General features: G+C 44.7%; 1 protein-coding gene across 1 annotated transcript; it reads right to left on the bottom strand.

Moving 5' to 3' along the window:
* Positions 1-4677: 4677 nt before the first annotated feature.
* On the bottom strand, positions 4678-18562 carry lmo4b (LIM domain only 4b). Its single transcript, XM_076990476.1, has 5 exons — positions 18140-18562; positions 15969-16212; positions 10127-10223; positions 9526-9681; positions 4678-5568 (listed from the first exon to the last, which is right to left on the bottom strand). The coding sequence occupies exons 2-5, from the start codon at positions 16202-16204 to the stop codon at positions 5560-5562; spliced, it is 498 nt and encodes a 165-aa protein (XP_076846591.1). The 5' UTR covers positions 16205-16212; positions 18140-18562; the 3' UTR covers positions 4678-5559.
* Between the last annotated feature and the right edge of the window lie 7010 nt (positions 18563-25572).

Here is a 25572-nt window from a genome sequence, read left to right as displayed (position 1 = left end):
ATACGTGAAGCTCGTCACACGTGCAGCCCCCACGTCTCCTGATTAACCAACACGTACAGGCACTCTCTTATCCATAAAGGCATGTGTCTGCTTGCAGCGTACATGTGGAACAAAAGCACAGTTTCACATGTACCCACGTCTGTCGGGTCTTTCTGCCGTGCACAGAGGCCTTACGCGCGTCTCAAAAACAGGACTGAAACGTCTTCCATTCCTGGCTGATGAGCATGCTGAAAGTGATGAAATGTTGACCTACATAATGACAGGACTAAGAGCTCAGAGTTTACACCCACTCATACACATTTACACAGCGTCCTCACCACCTGACCAAACAGTGGGGAAAAAGACACAGAAATGTCATTCTTTATTCCTCTGACTTTGTCCATTGTCTTGTTTGGTATTCATTTCTGATTATCCAAAACAATCGAAAATGAATACTGCTGTTTTTAATTATAGACAATCATATTAGGTATCATCTTTAATATTAAAATATTTTTCCCATCTTGATTTAGACACAAAGGAAAATGAATATTACTCTTTCAGACTCTTTTCAGCACACAGACCAAGCACCCAGGCCCAGCTCACAGGCCCAGCTCATATGGCCCAGCTCACAGGCCCAGCACACAGACCCAACACACAGACCCAGCACACAGACCCAGCACACAGACCAAACACACAGGCCCAGCATACAGACCCAGCTCACAGACCCAACACACAGGCCCAGCACACAGACCCAGCACACAGACCCAACACACAGGCCCAGCACACAGACCAAACACACAGGCCCAGCACACAGACCAAACACACAGACCCAACACACAGACCCAGCACACAGGCCCAGCTCACAGGCCCAACACACAGGCCCAGCTCACAGACCCAGCACACAGGCCCAGCACACAGGCCCAACACACAGGCCCAGCTCACAGACCCAACACACAGACCCAGCACACAGACCCAGCTCACAGGCCCAACACACAGACTCAGCACACAGGCCCAGCACACAGATCCAGCTCACAGGCCCAGCACACAGGCCCAGCACACAGATCCAGCTCACAGACCCAGCACACAGGCCCAGCACACAGATCCAGCTCACAGACCCAGCACACAGATCCAGCTCACAGACCCAGCACACAGATCCAGCTCACAGATCCAGCTCACAGACCCAGCACACAGACCCAGCTCACAGACCCAGCACACAGGCCCAGCTCACAGACTCAGCTGCATGTGCTCGCCACATCCACCCTGTAAACAGGCAAGAGCCTGTACAAATATGACAGGGCAGCAGGCCCAAACATGCCAAGGCATCTAACAGCTGTTCCCAGGAGCCTGCCTGGCTCTCTCTCTCTCTCTCTCTCTCTCTTTATCTCTCTCTCTCTCTCTCTCTCTCTCTCTAACTCTCTTTTAAAACCAATTAAAATCTGAGATGTCCAGGTTGAACCAAAACCTTTGAAACTTTGAAACCTTTGAAAAAAATACCCCCTAAAAACACGCGCAGAAGGTCTGAGGTGCATTACCAGTGTCCACCTGTAGTCCGCCCCCGAGTGCTGAGCAGATGATGACGTCTCCTTCCAGCACCCACGTCCACCAGCACGCGTGGTGATTGAAAGCGGAGACACAACACCTCTCTGCAGGATGGAAGCGTCGTTTGCCTTGGAGCGTAGACACCATTTGTCTGGCCGCCATTACGGAGCGCTAGTTCCATTACCTCAGACCCTTTTGTGCTACTTCAAAGCCACATGTGAAATATGGATTATGAGTGCTTGAGTGACATTTTCAAATGGCTCCTATAGCATCTCTTTAGCATTTGAGCTTTGCCATGTGTAAAGAACATTAATGACCATGGTGCCACACATCATGGCCATTACACATTAGCCCAGTTTTTAAGGTTTACATTTTTTTATTGTGATGGGGTTTGTCTTGTGCCTTCAAGATTAAAACAGAACATTTAATATAAATTAATAAAGATTTAATAACATTAAAAAATAAGGTTTTTAATTAAATAAAAAAATTATTAATTAATTTATTTTATTAAAAATAAGAGTTTAATGTGTAGTGAAATGCAATAAAAAAAACATTCCCTTCATTAGCATAATGTCAAACACAGGTGTCATAAATGTGTTAAGTGTAATCAGGTAAAATATTTCAAAAAATAAAAAATCAAATAAAAAATTTCAGGTATATTTAAGCTTTGATGTTTCGTCCAAACACAATAAATATAAACAGAGAACAAGCTGAAATCGTCATCATTATAGATATTGACATGATGAACATATTTGTTTTAAATACAAATGCAGCTATTGTGTGAGGACAGTCATCTGTTTTTCATAAATGTATTTTGTAGATTAATGTCATAGCCATCACATTCGAACACCTGGTAAAGCAACAGAGAGTTGAAGACCAGGCTGTAAGTAGTAGCACAGCTGGGGACAGACTTTGTCTTCTCATCAGCACAAATCACTCCAGTCAGGCCCTGAAACACAGCACACATTCTGGGTTCATGTAAATTAACATTTCTGTGAAGCAATTCTGATGTGTAAAAAATAAAAATCATATTTTGGTCACTTTTTGGAATTTTCTTGACATTTCTTGACAGTTAAACCAAACCGTTAAAGCATTTATGCAGCAGAGTGTGTGTTAAAACTGATTTCAATTCCTCACGTAGTTCCCAACAAGGCAAAACTGTTAACGGTTGCACCTGTAGTGCCCTTCTAGTGCAGGGCTCTCTAATGAAGCTTTTAAAGGGGTGGTCTTCTAGTGCAGGGCTCTCTAATGAAGCTTTTAAAGGGGCGGTCTTCTAGTGCAGGGCTCTCTAATGAAGCTTTTAAAGGGGCGGTCTTCTAGTGCAGGGCTCTCTAATGAAGCTTTTAAAGGGGCGGTCTTCTAGTGCAGGGCTCTCTAATGAAGCTTTTAAAGGGGCAGTCTTCTAGTGCAGGGCTCTCTAATGAAGCTTTTAAAGGGGCGGTCTTCTAGTGCAGGGCTCTCTAATGAAGCTTTTAAAGGGGCGGTCTTCTACTGCAGGGCTCTCTAATGAAGCTTTTAAGGGGCGGTCTTCTAGTGCAGGGCTCTCTAATGACGCTTTTAAAGGGGCGGTCTTCTAGTGCAGGGCTCTCTAATGAAGCTTTTAAAGGGGCGGTCTTCTAGTGCAGGGCTCTCTAATGAAGCTTTTAAAGGGGCGGTCTTCTAGTGCAGGGCTCTCTAATGAAGCTTTTAAAGGGGCGGTCTTCTAGTGCAGGGCTCTCTAATGAAGCTTTTAAAGGGGCGGTCTTCTAGTGCAGGGCTCTCTAATGAAGCTTTTAAAGGGGCGGTCTTCTAGTGCAGGGCTCTCTAATGAAGCTTTTAAGGGGCGGTCTTCTAGTGCAGGGCTCTCTAATGAAGCTTTTAAAGGGGTGGTCTTCTAGTGCAGGGCTCTCTAATGAAGCTTTTAAAGGGCGGTCTTCCGGCAGGCCAACATACTCACGGGATTTGGGTCTTTTTTCCCTCCCACTGTTCAGCTAGTTCTGCGCCGCTCTGCTCATTCTCACCCATTGTCAGAATTTTGTAGGAAAGAATTCATATAAAGGCAGAATTTGTACAAAAGAACTGAGCCGTATAGCAAACACAATGTCAAAATCCCTCAAGTTAAACTGAAAGGATACTGAAAACCAGACAAATAGGAGAAAATTTGTGAATTTCTCAAAGAACGGAAATTTAAACTGCTAAGTGTTTCTATGGTGAAATGTTCTGGAAACATCCAGAAAACCCATCTGGAATTAAAATGATTCCCACTCTCATGATCAAATTAGAATTGCAGACAGGTATCCTGAGTAATACACTGACACAGCCTATGGTTTTGACTCATTTGCAATGCTTGTAGTCATGTTCAGTCCATGCGCTGTTAAGATCCACCTGTCTAATGACTGAGGTGGACCTCAGCCTGGCTTTCTGGATATGCTAATCAGACCCCTTCATACCTATTAGCTCGGGGAAAAAGCTCCCAACACCGATTTGTTGGGTAAATCGTCTATTCAGGCTGCATGGAAACACCTTTCTCCCCCTCTCTGCAGTAATTGAATCTTCAAAGAGACATTTCCCCCCGCATTGGTAGCGATGAATAGCGTGATGGTTTGAAAAGAGAGCCAAGGATACATGTTTATCCATTTTCAATTAGCCACCCCATCATCTGACTTCATAATTACTGCACAGACAGGCACAGAGAGACAGTGCTGGGGCGGATAGATGCTCAGGGATGACACTACATTCAGAAAGGTTAATGAAAAAGCAGAGTTTTGCTAATGAACCCTTTTCTCGAGAGAAACTCTTTGGGACCAGATGAGATAAATTGCTGTGATAACACAAAGCACTTGGGCCTTCTGATGGAAAAAAAAAATCATGTGTGGAGTATTCTTTTGGAAACCATAGGTAATCTATTTCTGGACAGATCACAGATTAAGAAGTCCAGACTGTATGGATATGCATTTTTCATTAGTACAATACCAAATCTGCACCACTTCCTCAAAGGCAATGTATAAAACAGACTACACACCCCTTGGAATATTTCAACCAATCGGTGTGAAGCTTTTGATGCAATAACTTTATAATCAATTGCTAGATTTTGTATTTGGTACTGCAAAAAAAAAAAAAAAAAAGAATATATAAATAAACAAAAAAGCAACACAAACTGGATATGATAGCAAAAAGAAGTGCCTTTTAATCTTAATTTTTTATTAATTAAATACACCATACTGGAGCAAATGTCTCTGAAAATATCACAAATAGATTTCTCTCTCATTCAGCATTTATAAGTTGACAGCTATGATCTTTTTTGTTGGTTGCTGTGGTTTGGGGTACAGATAAGAAGGGATGGGGTTAGCTGTGTGTCAGGTGTAGTGTACGGTAGCCACATTGGGACAAAAACATTTACATGCATACATACATGATAATTTTACAAATACACCAAGAGTGTTCATGATTTGATTTGCACAAAAAAGCCACGGATACTTCTTCCACCCCAGTCTTTTTGATGTTTATATCACCCAAAATGAAACACATTCCCTTTACAACATTTAAAATATAGAAAGATACCGTGTTGCCAAGAAACGAGAATAGATAAGGAAGTAAAGAGAAAAAAAATTTAAAAAAGGAAAAAAGCACTGTTTCGCCCCTATTAATTATCAAACAAATTCAAAAAGCTGCAGCTAATTAGCTTCATTTGTCTTACTCTCTCTCTCTCCCTTTCGTTCTCTTAGCCGAAAAGTCCTTTTGCTTGGTCTATCTCTCACGTTTGACTTTCTTTCTCTTTATGTCTTTGAGTCCCTCAGGGTTTGAGCAGTCTCCTGGAAGTCAGTTCATGGAGTCCTCAGTTTTCCACCGGAAGCGCCTCAGCGCTGTGATTCCGCCTATGATCAGGGTTTCTGGGGGGGGCAAGGGGCAAGTGTGTGGACACAGGAACTCTGGGATGCGGGAGAGGAGAGGGGGAGGGGTAGAGGGCGTGGGGGGGTGGCGGTCAGGACAGAGAGGTCTGCACTGACAATGAGCAAGGGCTGGAATGAAGGCACACGTCCCGTTATTATCTTCACATCCCTCCTAACACACCTGAGAGAGAGACAGAGAGAGAGAGACAGAGTGAGAGAGTGAGACACAGAGAGCAAAAAGCATGTTGGACAAACCCAGAAATGAACAAACATTACTGTAAAGTAGGGCAATGTAGGCAGACAGGAAAATTACAATCAGTCGGCCAACCTCACACTGTTCTAGTTTAACAAAGACAGCAACTTGCTAACTTATAAGAAAGGAGAGATAAAAAAAAACACTGAGCTAAGCTATCATAGATTATAGATTATTTTAGGTTATGAGCATTTTTTTTGCCTGCATGTGTTTGGCAACACTAGGTAAGAGCAGACCAAGGCACAGAACAGCGATGTAAAATGTGACATGAGCAGCAACCCAAAAAAGTGGCGATATTCTCCAAAAGAGCCGCTGAAAAGACTTCTGTGTCTAATGAAGGAGGCACAGAACACTGCCAGCTCTGCTTAATTTATTGATCAGCGAGGTTTTGGAGACCATCTGCTGTCCTATTTCCTGTGCATTAACTTTAAAGCCCATTTTATGAAGTTAGTCTCTTTTTGTCTGGGTGTGAATGATACTGCCGCACAGTCCCCAGAGCCCCGGGCTTCTGCACGGCGGAACAACAGGGACGATTATACCCTCATCTGAGCAACCTCACTCTGCTACCACAGACAGCCGCGACCAACTTCTCTTTCCCTCTCTCTCCCTACTTTCTCCTTCTCTTTCTCTCCCGCTCACTCACTTTTTCCTCTCTTTCACAATTTCTTTTTGTTTTAAACATTCTAGGGGGTAATTTGCTTCTCTGCTCCTTCTGCACGTTCCTAGCAGGCTTTCAGTCTATTAGTAATTGCAAACCCCCTGCTTTCGGGGGCTAATTAAGGAGAGGGAGGCTGAGAAGGTTCGTCTCCCCCGGGTCCAGCCTCAGCACGAGGAAGGTAATTTGTCTGTCCTGAACAAAGAGATTAGGGAGAAGCCGGGAAGCCTGCTTAATAAATGAGCATCAAATGTCTTGAGCCGCCGACATGGACAACACCAATTATGTCACCATGAAATCACACATAATAAAAACAACGTCAGCCAGACGGGACCGCATATCCGCCAGAGCAAGCATGAGTTAGGAACACTCAGCCACCCACACCCCCACCAACACCCCCACCCACACCCCCACCCACACCCCCACCCACACCCCCAGCCAAACGAAGGTTTCACACCAGGATTCTGTGTGCTTGGAGGCCTACTGAGGCCTAGTGGTTGGTTCAGAGCCAGGCTGCAGGATCCAGGAACAGGCTCTGGTCATCTACACCACACTACATCCGGTCTCTGCTGTAAACGTGGACCCGTTCTCTACACTACACCGGGTCCCTGTTGTTGTTGTCTGGTCCTCTACATCTCTGCTGAAGGCTCCAGTCTGGAGCCCGTAATAACTCTCTACACCAAGCGCTCAGGAAATCATCATTCATCTCCAGCATCTGCTGAGGACACTTGGAGCTCTTCTTCTTAGCTCTGCTGAGAGCAGAGAGGCGTCTGTGTGTATTTAAGAATTCTCTCCCCGCTATAATTAAAGCAGCGCGGCCAATATTCAGATTGCATTTTAACATTAATAATTCAGCTGTTTTCACTACAATTGATGTCGGCACATAAATAAACAATGAGCCCTCATATTTAGCGTGGCGTGCGAGTGTAGGGAGGGGGCCCAGCGACAGGCGGCTTAAACAGACATTTAGAATTAAGCTAGATAATGCAAAGGCTTTCAATTTGAAACGCAAGGAGCTCGGAGTGCTGATTTGTGGAAGAGAGGAGCTCTTAAAAGGCTCGTGATGGAACACTGAGCCTAACGGAACGCTCTCCATCTCCGACTCTTTATCTCTCTTTCTTCTGTCACTTCCCTCTCTCTCCCTCTCTCCTCTCTTCTCTTTTTGCTCTCATTTCCAACACTTCCCCTCATCTCAGTTTCTCATCTGTCCTCCTCCGCTCTCTTCGTTTCTTAGGACACACACACACACAAACACACACACCTTCAGTCTGTGCCCAGACACACACACACACACACACACACACACACACACACACACACACACACACACACACACACACACACACACACACACACACCTTCAGTCTGTGCCCAGACACACACACACACACACACACACACACACACACACACACACACACTCACCTTCAGTCCCTGATCAGACACATACATTTACAGTGTTTAGCTGACACTTTTATTTTTATACAAAATGACTGGATACAGTTTGAGCAACTGAGGGTAAAAGTCATTGAGGGTTAATTGAGGGTTGACCACATGGCAGCAGTGGGGCTTGACTCTGCAACGTTCTGATTACTAAGTGAGTATCTTAACCATTTTAATGTGGGTGCATATATATGTATGTATGTATGTGTGTGTGTATGTAATATACTATACTGTACTATACCGTACTATATTGTACTATACTCCAATAATGGTGTGTGCATGTTTGCTGTACTCTGATAGTTGTGGCCTGTGTGCTGTACTCTGATAGTCGTGGCCTGTGTCCTATACTCTAATAGTTGTGGCCTGTGTGCTATACTCTGATAGTCGTGGCCTGTGTGCTGTACTCTGATAGTCGTGGCCTGTGTGCTGTACTCTGATAGTCGTGGCCTGTGTGCTGTACTCTGATAGTCGTAGCCTGTGTGCTGTACTCTGATAGTCGTAGCCTGTGTGCTGTACTCTGATAGTCGTAGCCTGTGTGCTGTACTCTGATAGTCGTGGCCTGTGTGCTGTACTCTGATTGTCGTGGCCTGTGTGCTGTACTCTGATTGTCGTGGCCTGTGTGCTGTACTCTGATTGTCGTGGCCTGTGTGCTGTACTCTGATAGTCATGGCCTGTGTTCTGTACTCTGATAGTCGTGGCCGGTGTGCTGTACTCTAATAGTCGTGGCCTGTGTGCTATACTCTGATAGTCGTGGCCTGTGTGCTGTACTCTGATATACATGGCCTGTGTGCTGTACTCTGCTACTGGCGCTGCTGTTTGGCTGTGAGGCCAGAACGGGAGAGAGTTAAATAAAGCACTCACTCACTCACCTGGCTCATTGTAGATATTTTAAGCTGACTATGCTGCAGTGGGCGAGACCAAATAACCAGGCCTGTATATGAACATGGGAGACTATCATCGTGTTAATGCAGCACTAACCACCTCAGCAACTCCCAGAAGTTCCCTCAACGTTCTCTTTATGAGCGCAATGCATTCGGAGACTGAAAAAACATCTTAGTGACGAGGGAGGCCAGGTGATATTTTCACCACAAGGCAATAAGTTCAGATCTGCTGATTGACATCCGTGAACACTAAAAATTCAAACCTGTGTCATCAGAAATGATGGAAGAACCGATCTGGTGTGCAAAATTAAAATTTGCCTTTGGTCAATAAGATTTAATATCTATTGCGGGCTTTGCGGTAAAGCGTAAATGAATCAATGTCATCAATACATAATCAGTATGAAATACTAAGACAGCAGAATTATGAGGGGAACTTCTGCCCAGCCCTGGGCCCTTCCTGCCTCTCACTTAGACAACACCAGGCCTGTGTTAGCACTGTTCTCATTTTAGGGAGCTGACATTAATTGTGACAAATTAGCTCTCAGCCAGTCTGAATTGCTCTTGTCTTGCAGGCCTGACCTTGGGCCCGAGGGCTTCTGGGGAGCAGGTTAAAGTACTTTTAGACTGCTGTCATTTTTTCCCCTTTAAAAAGCAATCCGGCGGCTGTCATGTTTCCTGTGTCATGCGCACTTTGTAGCTATGAGGCTTGTAGCTACTCGTGACTGTAGATAAATATAAATACTCAAATGGCAGCGTGAACAGGCGTCCTGTATTGGGTCTATGTGCGGCAGACGTATGCAGATGGATGTGTAGGGAATGCAGGCCCGTTCTGCTGCTTGTGGGTTCGAGTGTGTGGTTTGGGATCTTGTGAGTGTGTCAGGCTGTAAGAAGAGCCGCTGTTCTCACCTTCTGATCGGGCAGCAGTGGGTTCGTCTGCAGTGAACTCAAATGGCCGTTAATGAGCGCTGTGGGTCTGTCGTGTTCGCAAAACAAGCTGCCATTAATGTAGTGGAACCGGTCTCCAGGGACTAGCCGGTTCCGGCATGTGGAACATGTGAAACACTGCCATAGAGAAGAGGGGAAAAATGACTACATTACCCACAATTCAATACCTTTCCGTCTGTCCCCGTCTTGGTCTCTCTTTCACTCACTTTTTCACTCGCAGACACATGTGCATGAATAAATTATTGTGATCTATTTATCTATTTATTGATTTTAAATCAACTTTAGAACGTTTTTTACATTTAAATTGAAGTAAGATACTTTCTAAGGTAAATTGTGGTTGACTACATAAAAGATCTATATAACAAAATGATACCTACAGACCCATGGGTTTCTGACTTTATGTAAATGTGTGTGAACACACATACACACACAAACCTTTTTACTGTTGCTATATATTAAGATGAAGCATTTCAAATATGACATACAAAGACAAAGATAATAAGACAAAGATACAATTATTTTGTTTATTAATAATAATGAATATGGATAATGCCCGAGTTACCTTGAGGTGATACACATTCCCCTGTGCCCTCATGACCAGTTCACTGGCTGGGATGGACTGACCACAAGCACTGCAAGCTCCACTGTTTCCAAATAACCTGCCAACACACACACACACACACACACACACACACACACACACACACACGGTTAGCAACACTGCAGACATAGGTGTTGCACAACATTTAAGTTCAAAACACACATAGCCCATTAGACACATAATATATGTATAATATAAACATTACATATGAGAGACCAGGAGGGAGAATTAAAGACCCTTAAAAAAATAAAACAACCGTTCATGACATTAACCATAACCAATGTAATCCTAATGTAATCCTAATGTAATTCCACATTTAAATTGTTATGGGTGTTGTCTTTGTTTATCTATAAATAAAGCAGAATTAATGTACATATAACATTCACACACAGCAGATGTTTTACTGGCTGTTTCCTTTACTGTTGAAATGAAATCCTTCAGCGCCAAAGAGATTTTGCATACATTACGTCCGTGCCAGGTCTGTAGCAACCGCATGCACAGAGAAACAAACGACATCTAGCATTTATCTGATACTGGAAAACAGAAACAATACTCGAGATCAGAAGTGAAAACGGCCAATGCGCTGCTGGAGAGCCTGACCCTGGAGCTCACCTGGGCCTCACCTGGGCTGGCCAGTAACTAAACCCCCCCCCCCCCCCCCCCCCCCCATTTGGGCCTTACGTGGATGCCGTCACCGGCGCATCTGCACGGAAACATAGTGCTTTTGCCATTAGCGGGATGCCGTCACCGGCGCGTACCCATTAGAAACCCTCGACTACCTCGGCCTGATATGCAGCGTGCATGGGTTAACCTTTTCAATCATGGTGTCAACACTTTAGATTCACTCCCTGCTCATCTTTCCCTCCCTAACCTTCTCTCTCTCTCCGGCTCCTGATAATGAAACGCTTGCTCCGGCTTCCCCCTTCTATCTGCCTTCTGAGTCCACAATTTAGATTACTTCATCTCGCAGAGCAACAAACTGAATGAAATTTCGATTTGAGCAGAAAGTAATTTACTGGGATCTGGAGCCATTTGTCATCATATCTCACTGGGTGTTTACTCTATCACTGCACTTTTCCTACACAATCAAATAAGACCACAGCATCTGACAAGCTCAGGACGGAGGGAGAGAGGGAGAGAGATGGGGAGAGAGAGGGAGGGAGGGATGCAGAGAGAGAGAGAGAGAGAGAGATAGCAAAGGTGGAGATGAAGGAAGAGAGGGACAGAGGAAGAAGGACGTAGAGTGGGAGGTGGAGGAACAGGGAGTTAAAAGAGGAGAGGAGAACACTAGAGAGACCACATTCCATAACACGACCTGCACCAAAGAACTAATGAAAAATCTATAAGATATACAGTATATTTAAACTAAATCTATATAAAATATACAGTATATTTAAACTAAATCTCAGCCTGAGGGAGATTCATCCTGTAACAAGAGCGCCCAATGATTTGCTCTCTCCCGATAAACTACGGTGGAGTCTAACATGGCTTGTTGGAAACAGTGTGTGTGTGTGTGTGTGTGTGTGTGTGTGTGTGTGTGTGTGTGTGTGTGTGTGTGTGTGTGTGTGTTTCGTGGGGCATCGAGGCTCTGTGAGTCCCGTGGCCTGAGTGCGGGTGGCGGACATCCCCCCCCCACCCCCTCTGCACCAACCGCCCACCCCCCCCCACCCCCCCCGCTTCACGACTGCGCGCTCTGCTTGAATGGCAGCGTGGAGCCTCTAACGCTGCTTTCCGATTGGCTGCTTACAGGACAGCAGAGAAACAAATTTTGCTGTGGCATCGATTGGTGAGGCTCAATCAAAACTCAATTTCAAAAGTAATTAGCTTTAGGCCTGTGACAACAGTGCGGCTTCCACGGCGTAAATTGAACAGACGAGTCATGAGAAAATGTCAGAGGGATATCTTTAAACACCGCCACTGGCCCCACCTGGAAAATGACAGCCACCCTAATCTTCAGACAGTGATCTGACTCAACCATCCGTTCGCTTGGAAAAGCTCCTTCACACCCTCGAACCTTCACAACGCAGCCCAGATCTCGCTATTTACACGTCCACATTATTTGGGAGTTTTTATTTTAACTGTCTCTTTAATTTCCCTTGTGTGGAGGACTTTACGAGAAACTGAAAGACTTAGAGAAACACTCTCCAGACCACACGTTCCTTTTCACAGTGTGTGCTATACATACCGGCTTAATTATTTGACCAGGGGACGGCTCCTGATAGTATTTGATTTAAAGGCCTGAAGGCGTTAGGTGCTCAATTAAGTTGCTATCAGTCTGCTCCTGGCCCCTAATGGTCTCTCTCTCCATTGAACTCCTGTGCTGTGGGCGAGTGAGTGCGGGTCAGTATAATTAAGGCCAGGGGACTCTTTAATTGCAATGACACTGCTGGTTTTCACCTCCTTCTCTTCAAATGGCTGCTCTCTCTATGCTTTTGTTGGGTTTTTTTCCTCCAGGCTATTCACCCCAGCAATCAATCATACATAACGAAACACGGCCCTGTCACACAAGGTTGATTTATTAACACTTTCCATTTTGGAGCAGAGGGATAAAAACAGACAGTACTTGCCAAGTCTGTCTTTCATTAGAAAAAAAATTATATATATATATATATATATATATATATATATATATATATATATATATATATATATATATATAGATGTGCGTGTATATGTTTTTTTTTTTGGAAGCTGTCTACACTCCATAGCTGATGTCTACTGGATTTAATTTGGATGCTGGCTGTGAGGTGAATTACAACCTAGCAGAGCAATTTAGAGCCATCTGGCAAAAGCTGGCCTCTTCAGTAGAACCTTTTGAGCAGACTGATGTAAGGTAGTACAACAATGATTTCTGCATCACAGTCCATTATAAAAATGCCTCTCAACATTAGCAGCCAAAGCACCTTAAAAGCACTGGGCCTGATACTTAAGCCCAGCTTTGCATAATGACAAGGCTACATTAGAGGAGGAGATAGGGAAGGGGGTTGAGAGGGAGAGGGGGAGGGAGAGAGTGAGGGAGAGAGACAGAGAGAGTGAGACTGAGAGAGATAAAGAAAGAAAGAAAGAGAGAGTGGAAGGGAGGGGCATAAACACACTGAATTACACTTGGTTAATTCAGAGTAACAGATCTAGTCCCAAGTGGATTGAAGGCCTTGAATTAATTCTGTTATGACAAATCAAGATAAACGTTTCCCTTAAATTGCACGCTACTTAATTAATTTCTGAGATCCCAGTTTTTTCCTGGCCTAATAGTTCGCCTGCTCGTGTGCTGTCGTAGTGCTGGAGTGAGCTACCTTCAAAGTGATATTGAATAACCAACTATTAGATTTACCTTGCACATTCGATTGGAAAAGTGCCATTTAATTACCTAGGCCTATTCCATTAAAGAGGCAGCGCTCAGCCCAGCACTGCAGACACCCTGCCTCTCTCCTCACACGCTGTCTCCCTGCCTACACAAATTCCTCTCTCTGAATCCTCAAAAGCTCAATTAATGCACCTTCAGCTCAACAACACGCTGTTAGAGTGCCAGCATTAAAACACAGCGCTTAAAAACATTGGTTTTATATGGTTAATGTGTACATTTTTTAAATGACAAAGAAGTTAAGATAAATAACTTATAAATGGACAACTTTTGCATATGATTCACATATGAATGAACTCAGAACACAACATTTCTACTTAGCCCATGGTCCAAGTTAGGAGAAAACATCATTCTCCACCAGGGCCTGAGCAATGGTGAACATTAGCAGAGTTCACTAAATAAAGTTCAAGGGTATGTTGTCTCTCCTCAGAGTGGGGCCTCAACACCCCACAGCGGTTGTCCCTGTGCAGGGTGTCCGTGGTATCTGCCCGATTGAAATTAGGTGGGACTAACCCATGAGAGACTCACGCAAGATGTGTTCTTACTCCGGTATCCCAACCAATTGGGTGGCTGTGTTTTGTTTCAGTTGTATTAATATAAGTCAATCAGGACATATAACTTCATTATTAACATTACAAGGCCAATTTAATCATCTATTACAAAAATAAGTCTGTCCCTTTAAACATCCCCCACACCCCCACAATCACCAGAGGGAAATGGCCTTCACAATAATCCCCCCTACTCTCTCTCCCTCACTCTCTCCCTCTCCATCCCTCTCTCTCTCTCTTTCAAAAGCCAATTTGGTTAATTAAATGTTTTGTTTGCGATGTGGCTCTCATTCATTTCGGACGCGTCATTGGGAGAGGATCGGAGCCAGGAACTAGATCTCATTAGATAAAACCCATCAGGACCAAAGGGAAATGCAGGGGGACTCTAATTAAAGCTTTTAATTGTGTGGACTCACTGTCAGATGCTTTTTTCCCCTCCTCTCTCCCTCTGCTGTCCTTCCCTCTTATCTCTCCTCAGATCACAGGCCTGCGTGAGCCGCCCGCTCGTCACAAAGGGAAAGGTGCGGCACTTTTCTGCCCCTGCTCTTTTTAATTAGAGGGCGCCGGCCTGGCTGCACCAGAAGGGCGGCGAGCTTGACCCCCAACCCCCCTCCAGATCAGGTGTAATGAGTGAAGGCACTCTGCACGTTTGGAGGCAGCCCTCTCACGTTTGCCCCGGCATGCACCTGCCACCACGACCCCCGCATCACTGTCTAAGCGGGACTTCAGCGATCTAGACCGGGCCGGAGCCAAAGTAAACAAGCACTAATGTCTAGACGGCAGCCAACAGCACTCGCTCTCCCAGCCGCTCTGTGGATCAGAACACGTCTGATATCTCGCCGGCATTTCAGGTTCATATATACGACGTTAGAAACTTCCATTTGGGACGTCTGAAATAGAGGCCACTCAGTTTCAACATGTGACTATTTAACAGGTTACAAACGTGCTTGATTATCAAAGGAATCTCACGTTCATCGATAAGTTTCTCCAAAACTAACAACAACTCTACGAATCTAAATTACAATTGTTCAACCACACAAACAGCATGAAGAACTCAGGCCAGTGAGCACTTCACCCGCCCTTCTGGAGGTCAACCTGTTGTCTGATTAGCCTGTCAAATCAGGCCATTCACATCAGGTGAGTGAGACTACGGGCACCTACCCTCCCCTCAAAGTGTCAGACAGCCTTCTATAAATATTTAAAAAGGCCCCTTTTTGCTAATTAAACCGTCTCCCTCCGGTTCACAAACATGCCGGACAGGAAAAGAAAACCCCTTTACATTCCTGCCGAGCTCAAGGGAAGCTGTGGCCCAGCGCCAGACGTTTCTAGCACGTGGAAAAGCAAACAACACGCAGGCCCACGCCGCGGCCGTCTCGTCCGCACGGCAGAAAGCGCAGGGAAGAGTCCCGTACGTGTCTGCCAGTCCCGCCGGCTGCGGTGTAAACGCCTCCCCTTCCACACGCTGTCCCAAGCCTCCCGGTCTCGCCAGACGACTTCAGGGGGGACGACCAGAGACTTGGATCTAATACACCCCCACCCCTTCTCATCAACACGGCGCCATTTCAAACAGCTATCGAACCGCTTCTGTGCCCCCGATGCACAAAAAACAAGCAAAACTAAATAATGGTCACTTGAGGAGAACTCATAAACAGACGCGGTGATCACGTCAGGGTCTCTGTTAGATTACAACAGTTGTGAGTTTTCCTGTGATCCTGTCTGTCCATATAAAACTTTTCAAGGGTACCTACACACGTTTAACGGTCTCCATCAGCAGCCGTACAGAAGAACAAACCTCCAACCACGTGATCTCCTGAAACACCTCAATACCGACACACGTGAACAAAAAACACACGCACGCGCGTTTGGGAGGCGAGGGCCCGGTGGCGGTGCAGACCTGATGTAGTCGTTTCTGCAGAGGATCATGCCGCTCTTGGTGTAGCAGGAGGTGCCGATCTCGCCCAACTGGGCCTGGCAACACGAGCACTTCAGGCACCTGCTGTGCCAGTAGCTGTCCATGGCGTAGAGCAGGAACCGGTCCGCGATCTTCCCGCCGCACCCCGCGCACCGTTTCCATGACATGGAGCCGGCTCCAACAGGTGCCGCCTGCCCACTGCCGCCAGGGTTCACCATTGTCCCCGCTGAAATGGAAAACAGATGTTGTGTTAATAAGTGATGGAGAACGCTGTTTTTTTTTCTACCTAAGCTACAGGTGAATTTGGTACGTGCGGGTTTGCACAGGGCCGTCTCCCGTGACACTCATGTGAAGTGCCCCTGCGTTCACACTTTGATTAGAAACTTTTCTGAAGCCTTGTTGTGTTGAGGAAACTACCTATTGTGCCTATCCTGTGGTAGTAAACGCACTGGTCTCTTATAGGACATACACCATGTTTTGCTGCCCTTCAAAGGTTTTGATATGGTGATCAACTGCGCACCTCAGGAATCAGCCTCATCATCATAAATAGGAACATTTCTATTCCTCCGTTCTGCGAGGATTTTTTATTCTAAAATGACGCTGTGCAGAAGATCGTTTGAAACATACAACATTTGTTGTAAATGTTCAAATAGGCGTGCGTATCTTAACATCGTTTGAAGTACTAATCTGTCCTTGATCTTTATCTGAATGCTGAGGTCGGCTCGGTGGGCCTTTTCCTGATGAATGTCTGCTTACTGATAACGTTCGGGCCGCTAGAACAATTAAAGAGGCGCTGGCTTTTGTTGAGCTGCCTAAATTGCTTTTAAATAGCGCATTAGCCCAACCACGCTATTCTTCACGCGGGTCAATGTTTTCTCTTTCGGAGAAAAAAAGGCGAGTGCGGGATAAGTGTTATTGCAAACGGAGCTGGAGCAAATAATTGAGAGGTCGTTAAAGTTGTATGAGCCGTTCACAAGTCCACATATTCGAGCTTTCGCTACGGTTATTAGACAACGGAGTTTACAGCCACATCACGAGGAACGGTCAGCGTTGTGCCGTTCTGCTCGTTTTATTAACAGGGCCTTTGCGCTGGTCCAAATTAGTTTTGGAATGTCGAATCGGTACTGACGGCTCGTGCAGAAGCGCGCGCGTGTACAGTAACGTCCTTTCACGTCGTCCGCGATGTTTAATAGCAACAGTCACGCGCTCTCCGCGCTGCCCACGGTAGTGCGCTCGTGCGGCTGCGCGCGCCAGGCTCTGCATTCGATGCACGCATTTCTGTTTCAACCTTCAACTAATATATTTTAATTTTTAATCCTTTCCAATTTCGTCAGGCGGGCTTCATGGCGCGCTAAGCCAAATCTTTGTTGAAAGGTAATTAGAGGAGAGAGGAGGGGGGGCAGCACTGGGAGAGGCATTCAGTAACCCCATTAGCCCAGGCTCTTAGGGACAAGCAATACCTTACTGCTGATTACATCTGCAGCCACAGGAATCACAGGGGCTCGGCCCGAAAGTGACTCAGATAAAGAAGATCGGACCGTGGTCAGGTTTCGTTCCGGGTAGCGCTAGAGGATCGCGAGGGGGCGGGGGGACGCTTTTAACTTAAATGGGCTAACTGAAGTAATTACACGGACATGCCATTTAAGCAGGAGAATGGAGTCGCAGAAATATAAATAAGATAAGCGCTCAACGGCTGCAGTAGAGCCCACAGAGACGAGTAAGAGATAGTCCGCCCGTTCTTCACTTCGCCTCACAACTAAACGGTGCCGCTTGCAAGAACCTGAAGTCTAGGGTCAGAATCCTAGTTACCGCCAATATCTCCATCAGACTCGGGCATAGCCAAAAGAAGACAGCTAACAAATATATAGATTAGGTAATCAAGTGTATTAATAATTTGCTTAATAAACTCTGAGTGTATTGTGTAATAGCATTACAGAGTAAACCCAGTAAGTGTAGCCAACTTGGGACTAATTAGTTGACACCTCGTAGCTGCCGCAGTTACAGTTGAGGGTTTGTAACAAATGACCGTTTAAATCGGTTTAGTTGCTTAATCATAAGTAATGTGTTGCATGCATTTCTCACCAACAGTGTGAACAAAGTAGAGTTAAAGTTAAACATGCTGTGTATGGAAAAAAAACATCCCGCGAACTCACCTCTTTTGTCTCGTTTAAATGTAATGGCTGAATCCTACTGACCCACGGACTGCCTTGAAAATGTACAGTATGTGTTCTGGATATAAAAAAAATAGCGCATACAGTCCACAAAACTAGCTAGAAGCGTGGCGGTTCATGGGCGCTACAGAAGGACGGGGATCGTGGAGCGTCCAGACGCGACGGTCTTACTGCCGTCTGCAGCTGCTCGCGCAAATGGAGTTCTCAGATTATATTTCCACCGTGCGGTCCCGCTCGTGTAGATCTTTTTCCCGGTAGCCTAAACGGCAAGAATTCTCGTTCAGCGCGATTTGAAAAAGGACGTCGATAATTTCCATGAAGGTTCGGTCTTTGTTCGGTTCAGACCTGGCTATGCGCGTCTGCTCCGGTAATCTCCAGCGCTATCGTCTCATCCCTTGTCGCGTCTTGCTCTACATGTGTCAGTGACAGCAGAAAAAACAAAAAACCTAGTAAACCTCCTCTCGGATGACGTCAACCAGCCCGCAGCCAATCACAGCGCGGTCCATTCAAGCGGAATAACAAATCCACCCAATCAGAAGAATGCGATATTGACTTGGACACTCCGAGTAAAGGAGGAAAAATTGCAGTTGAGTATGCTTTTTATTATATAGGACTAGTCCCTCGTGGGCAGCCAGCGACACGCCCTGCACACGCAGAGGAATTCAACCTCTGCTAACAGAATACGGACTCATTTCAAAACGGTGATTCTAGTTTTTCCAGCTCAGTGCAGGTTCTAACTTTCAGCTCTTGGTGCGTCGATGTCTTTGACTACTTCTTTCCTATTAAAACCACAGTGACATCCTCAATTTGGCAACAAAATCAACTTTTACCTTTACGCCCTTCTGAAATTATTCTATCGGTTTCTAATCGGCGTGAAGATCTTATATTTTCTAGATGCACGCCCTGGCCTACTCTGCTCTGACACTGTACTCACTCTAGATTTTTGGTAGGCTAATCCGCATATGGGCAACTGCAATGACTCCACAAAGTTCACAGGTAGTATATGTCCCTTTGACAGAAAAACAATGCTGTTTTGCAACAATTGAGCACATGTTCTTACACAGTGGCGCCATCGTCTGGCAAGAAAACGAATATCAGGCACAGGAACTTAAAGATGGAATAAAGTATATTCCTTAAAGAAGTGCGGTTATAAATTCTGTTTACCACTATCGAACATATTCACTTACACAGTCCTTAGGGTTTGAGTTTGGTGAAATGTTACATATATTTTGGATTGCATTGAAGTGTTTACTTGTAAAATAAAGTGCGATCTCTTTAAAAACATAAAAAAATACGTATTGTTAAGAAAATATATTGTAAGCGTATAACATGTCACCAACGCGGTCAACATTAACGTGAGGATTTTTACGCTAAGTAAGATTTAGTTCCTTCAGCAGGATTTATGAATTCAGATAATAATCAATCGGAAGGGAGCGGTGCTATTTTGAGCGCTTCAGTGGTGAGATGGATGTGCTGCACGGACACTGAAGAGGCATAATTACAGTAAGTAAAACAGATTTTTTTGCTCAGAAAATATTGTTACAAGCCCTCTTGAGAGGATAGTATTGGTTCATTCTTTTTCCACAGTGAATACTATATAAGACCAGTGATGAGGTACGTACACTGAGATAACTGCTCATGCAGACCGGTTTGTGTTCTTTTTTTCGTTAAGTAAAAAAATAAATAGTCAAGATGTTCTACATTCAACTAAACATGTTAACCAAAAGTCTTGCACAGTTTTATTGCTGAAGGGCTGTCTAGATCCATCTTGTTGAACTGATATTGGCCTGTAAGTTTGAGAATGCCGCCCTTTAACAGGAATGTCCTGAAGCGTCTGTAAGTGAGAAGTTTTGTGACATTCAGCGATGAGTTTTAGAAAGCAATTAATCAGTTCAGAACAAAACCATAGAATTATGAGTTGCCTCTGTATTCATTAGTAAGATGTACATTGTGTGATGGGTTTGCCATAGAAGGTCTTGGTGGATTAATTGTGAGTGGTCTTGGCTGATTGCAGAGAGTGTTCTGATTTCCCTGCTGGTAAGGTAACTATTCCACACAGGGTTAGGCATCATTCTCTCCTCTTAGAACAATGAGACTAAAATGTATTTTCCCACAAAGGAATAATTAATTTATCTCAACTATTAAAACTAGAGGGAAATTAGGGTTCGGGTCTGAATGGGTGCCTCAGAGGAAAAGCTTTGTTTGTTCTTTGACTGCTTTAATGACCTTCTCATAAATCGGCAAGAAAAATGACACACTTTCCCCCCCCCCAAAATGATACTAACATCGTAGTCTCTCATCGAGTGTCTGTGTGGAGTGTGTGTGGGGATCCCTACAGAAAACAAACACCCCCGTCTTCTATTCTCCCACCTTCTGATCTTTTGAGGTCTTAAAAGTCTTCAAACAAAGCAGACGAGGAGAAGCACAACCATATAAAATAAGACTGTTTTCATATTTAAAGCTGATATGAAGTAAACTACATTGGGCTGTGTTAGTACCCATGGGACTGCTATGGTGGAGGGGGGGGGGGGGGGGGGGCGGATAGGGTGGGCTATCACAAAACAACACGTGTCCTCAGGACAAAGCCAGAGACATGGCTAAGACAGACATCGCATTTACTACTGTTCACTTCAGACAAGTGATTTAGCACTCTACTTAAGGTTTAATACTATTATTTCTGTTATTACACTGTACTATTGTGTTATTAGGCTCATCAATCTATGTTGCGTTTGAAACGTGGATCTTGCGCTCTGCGGTTGTCCAAGAGGCTAGCACACACACCCCAGCCTATTACAAGCACAATAGCAGTTCTGAATGACATGTGTTTTAAGCCTAACTCAATCCCACAATGTGTTTATGTGCACAGTGTTATACGGTGTGCTCTAAATGAACCATTATTACATACATATCTATTTACATTACATGCATATCCGTAACATTTTAAAAAGCAGAGTTTTCAAACATGACAGATACTGCTATGATGATATATCATGTTTTAAATTACTAGTTATTTCATTATTCAGATGCTTTATTGTGATTTTCACACTAATTGCTGTTTATTTTATTTGCAGATAATGTGTGCCGATACAGTAAATATGAAATGTAGAAGATGTAATAAGAATTCAGATATTTTCAATTTTTCACGTTATTTCATGTAGATTCTTTTTGTGAAATGATTATGATATTGCAAAGCTTCACTTGATTATTGTACAAGTATAATAGTCATAAAGTGTAATATAGTCATAATTGTAATACTGTACGTAACTTTAATGTAATCAATGTTTTTAAAAAGCAGGTACTTGAAGAGCTGCTGCAGTAATGACTGTAAACACACAGCTATCGGGCCCTTGGGCTATCGGGCCCTTGGGATGACTTGTAATCTAATGGGAAGTGCGGAGACGGGACACATTTCATTTCATTTACAGTCATTGAAGTTTGTTTACCGTGTTCAGTGATTACGATTAGAAAATGGTCAACTCTTAGCTCCAGCATGTGTACTGCAGTTCTGACTGAGAGGTTCCCATTCAAAACCATGCGGTGTTTTACTATCAATAACAACCCCAGTTCAGATCACAAGGGGCTTCACACTTCACTTGGCTGTTGACACAGAGGAACAAGAGAGTGGTGAGGGTGTAGCGCAGGCACCGTCTCCCACTACAGATCAGGATCAAAGATTTTGTATACAAGAATGTAAAAATTTTTGTGCTCTCCAGATTGCTTGACTTCAACTCTTGGCTTTTCTATGACAGACTGTGTGAATAAGGCACCTGCTTCTTCCCGCTTGACCTTGTGTTGTAGATGGTGGAGAGCTGAAGAAGAACTGAAAGACGTAGTAGAAGATGGAGCAGTTGTTTCACAACTCTTAAGGCAGGAGGATTTTCTGGAGCCGTTCTTTAATATGATATTATCGATCGTTTTGATCAATCTTGTGTCAGCTGAGAGCTAATATGTGAGCATAATTAAATACTAATAGATAATCCTCTTAGAATGGCACACTGAAGAAAAAAAAACTACAGTTTTATTTTTTACAAAACTACAGTTTGTGCGTAAGGCTAAACATTATTTGCAAAGCTAAATATTGGGAAGAGACTTCATCAAGAATTCCTCTCTATCTTCAGCCCACAATTATGTATTATGTATGTCATTAAAATGCGATTAGAGTCCCTCATGTGTTCGTCTCTCAGATCATTTATTTGGAAAAGCTTGTTTGTAATTACATTATTGTAAACGATGATAAAACTGCGATTTCATGTGTGCTGTTGGATAATTGGATACTCGTGACATTGTGGGCTAATTTGTTAGATTGGACTGAAAGTACCGGGCCTCAGACAGGGTTGTGGGGATTCCCGTGGCTCTGTCAGGCATTTGTTTTCTGGAAAAACATGTTTATAGGACTATAGCGTATATTATGATTAAACTACATAATTTTTAAAGTTACAATTGAGCATGTCAGTACAAGAATGAAACTGTGGTTGTGTTCTGTTACTAGAGACGAGAGTTGACTGGTGCAGCAATATCTGATTTCATTTCTGGTACTTTGAACAAAAACATAATTCCATACAAATGATCATATCCATGGTGCACTCAGCAAGTGGGTTTTTTTTGTGGGGGTGGAGTGTGTTATTTTGTGACAGAAAAATAAGGTGCTAGTTAGTAGAAAGTAATAGAAATATGATTGTGAAAGGGTTCAGCCATTACAGTAATTGCACATGAGTAATATGTGCAGCTATGCACAGGTAGGGCCTACTGTGAGGACCAGAACGGTAATGAAACTCACTCAGGAAAGTTATTAACAGAAAGTATCCTCATTACCAGTTATGCAGTGTTATGCAACGTGATGGTGTTACCTTAACCACACATACTGACACACTCACTCACTCTCAAACACACACACACACACACACCTTGCCAAGTCCTCTCTCGGTAGGGCCCGTAATTATGTTGATCAGAGCAGGCGTGGCCTTCAGAACAACATCACTGTAATGAAAGCTCACTAAACCTTAATGACTCACTATGTCTTGTGATAAATTTCATAATTATTCAACCCAGAGCGACGGGAGACAAAAATTCATCAGTCAAAGCAAATTAGCCCAGCTCCATTATGGAGCAGTGGCATCTTCCAGGGCTGTGTGCTTTATTAGGCCCCCACCCCCATCGCAGTAATTGGGGGTGTATTTCACGAGACTCTGCCTCCACTTCATTCAAGGACTTCTTTTATCTCTTTTATTTGCCCTGGCACCTTGCAGGGTGCTGTGCAGCACAGGCCCCCAGTGGAAAAACACAGCGACATTTCTGAAATGTTTTTTTAACAAATATCACAGCAGCACAAAATACACGTTTTGTATTTTGGACATCTACAATAACAAGTGATGCTATTGACAAAGCGAAAATGGAAATGGTGACTGTGCCTCAGCTACCAATAACTTTACAGTCCTACTCCAATAACTTTACAGTCCTACTCCAATAACTTTACAGTCCTACTCCAATAACTTTACAGTCCTACTCTCTTTCAGGGATATTAGAGGCACAGAAAAGCATTCTCAGTTCTGTTCCAGGATCTTTGATTCCTGAGAGCACTTTAATGAACTCTGAAAGGACTTGTGTTCAGTACTGTAGGAGCGGGCTGATTAGACATCTGTTTGCCTGATTTACATGTTCAGAAAACAGATAATCTCATCTTCAAAACACAGGAAGGTTATGTTTTGTTTTTTTTATTTTTTATACGTGAATGATTTTGATTACATGAGAATGTGGTTTCAATGCCAAATGTGTATACATACATAAGCACTGTGGGAAGTGTGTTGCTGGCCTGTGGGATGTGTGTTGCTGGTCTGTGGGATGTGTGTTGCTGGCCTGTGGGATGTGTGTTGCTGGCCTGTGGGATGTGTGTTGCTGGCCTGTGGGATGTGTGTTGCTGGCCTGTGGGATGTGTGTTGCTGGCCTGTGGGATGTGTGTTGCTGGCCTGTGGGATGTGTGTTGCTGGCCTGTGAGAAGTGTGTTGCTGGTCTGTGAGAAGTGTGTTGCTGGTCTGTGAGAAGTGTGTTGCTGGTCTGTGGGAAGTGTGTTGCTGGTCTGTGGGAAGTGTGTTGCTGGTCTGTGGGAAGTGTGTTGCTGGTCTGTGGGAAGTGTGTTGCTGGTCTGTGAGAAGTGTGTTGCTGGTCTGTGAGAAGTGTGTTGCTGGTCTGTGAGAAGTGTGTTGCTGGTCTGTGAGAAGTGTGTTGCTGGTCTGTGGGAAGTGTGTTGCTGGTCTGTGGGAAGTGTGTTGCTGGTCTGTGGGAAGTGTGTTGCTGGTCTGTGGGAAGTGTGTTGCTGGTCTGTGAGAAGTGTGTTGCTGGTCTGTGAGAAGTGTGTTGCTGGTCTGTGAGAAGTGTGTTGCTGGTCTGTGGGAAGTGTGTTGCTGGTCTGTGGGAAGTGTGTTGCTGGTCTGTGGGAAGTGTGTTGCTGGTCTGTGGGAAGTGTGTTGCTGGTCTGTGGGAAGTGTGTTGCTGGTCTGTAAGAAGTGTGTTGCTGGTCTGTAAGAAGTGTGTTGCTGGTCTGTGGGAAGTGTGTTGCTGGTCTGTGGGAAGTGTGTTGCTGGTCTGTGGGAAGTGTGTTGCTGGTCTGTGAGAAGTGTGTTGCTGGTCTGTGAGAAGTGTGTTGCTGGTCTGTGGGATGTGTGTTGCTGGTCTGTGGGAAGTGTGTTGCTGGTCTGTGGGATGTGTGTTGCTGGCCTGTGGGATGTGTGTTGCTGGCCTGTGGGATGTGTGTTGCTGGCCTGTGGGATGTGTGTTGCTGGCCTGTGGGATGTGTGTTGCTGGCCTGTGGGATGTGTGTTGCTGGCCTGTGAGAAGTGTGTTGCTGGTCTGTGAGAAGTGTGTTGCTGGTCTGTGAGAAGTGTGTTGCTGGTCTGTGGGAAGTGTGTTGCTGGTCTGTGGGAAGTGTGTTGCTGGTCTGTGGGAAGTGTGTTGCTGGTCTGTGGGAAGTGTGTTGCTGGTCTGTGGGAAGTGTGTTGCTGGTCTGTGAGAAGTGTGTTGCTGGTCTGTGAGAAGTGTGTTGCTGGTCTGTGAGAAGTGTGTTGCTGGTCTGTGAGAAGTGTGTTGCTGGTCTGTGGGAAGTGTGTTGCTGGTCTGTGGGAAGTGTGTTGCTGGTCTGTGGGAAGTGTGTTGCTGGTCTGTGGGAAGTGTGTTGCTGGTCTGTGAGAAGTGTGTTGCTGGTCTGTGAGAAGTGTGTTGCTGGTCTGTGAGAAGTGTGTTGCTGGTCTGTGGGAAGTGTGTTGCTGGTCTGTGAGAAGTGTGTTGCTGGTCTGTGGGAAGTGTGTTGCTGGTCTGTGGGAAGTGTGTTGCTGGTCTGTGGGAAGTGTGTTGCTGGTCTGTAAGAAGTGTGTTGCTGGTCTGTAAGAAGTGTGTTGCTGGTCTGTGGGAAGTGTGTTGCTGGT

This window comes from Brachyhypopomus gauderio, unplaced genomic scaffold, assembly GCF_052324685.1.
Source record: "Brachyhypopomus gauderio isolate BG-103 unplaced genomic scaffold, BGAUD_0.2 sc75, whole genome shotgun sequence".
NCBI lineage: Eukaryota > Metazoa > Chordata > Actinopteri > Gymnotiformes > Hypopomidae > Brachyhypopomus > Brachyhypopomus gauderio.
Note: the sequence above shows the minus strand (reverse complement) of the source record. Positions and strands in the feature narration are given on the sequence as shown.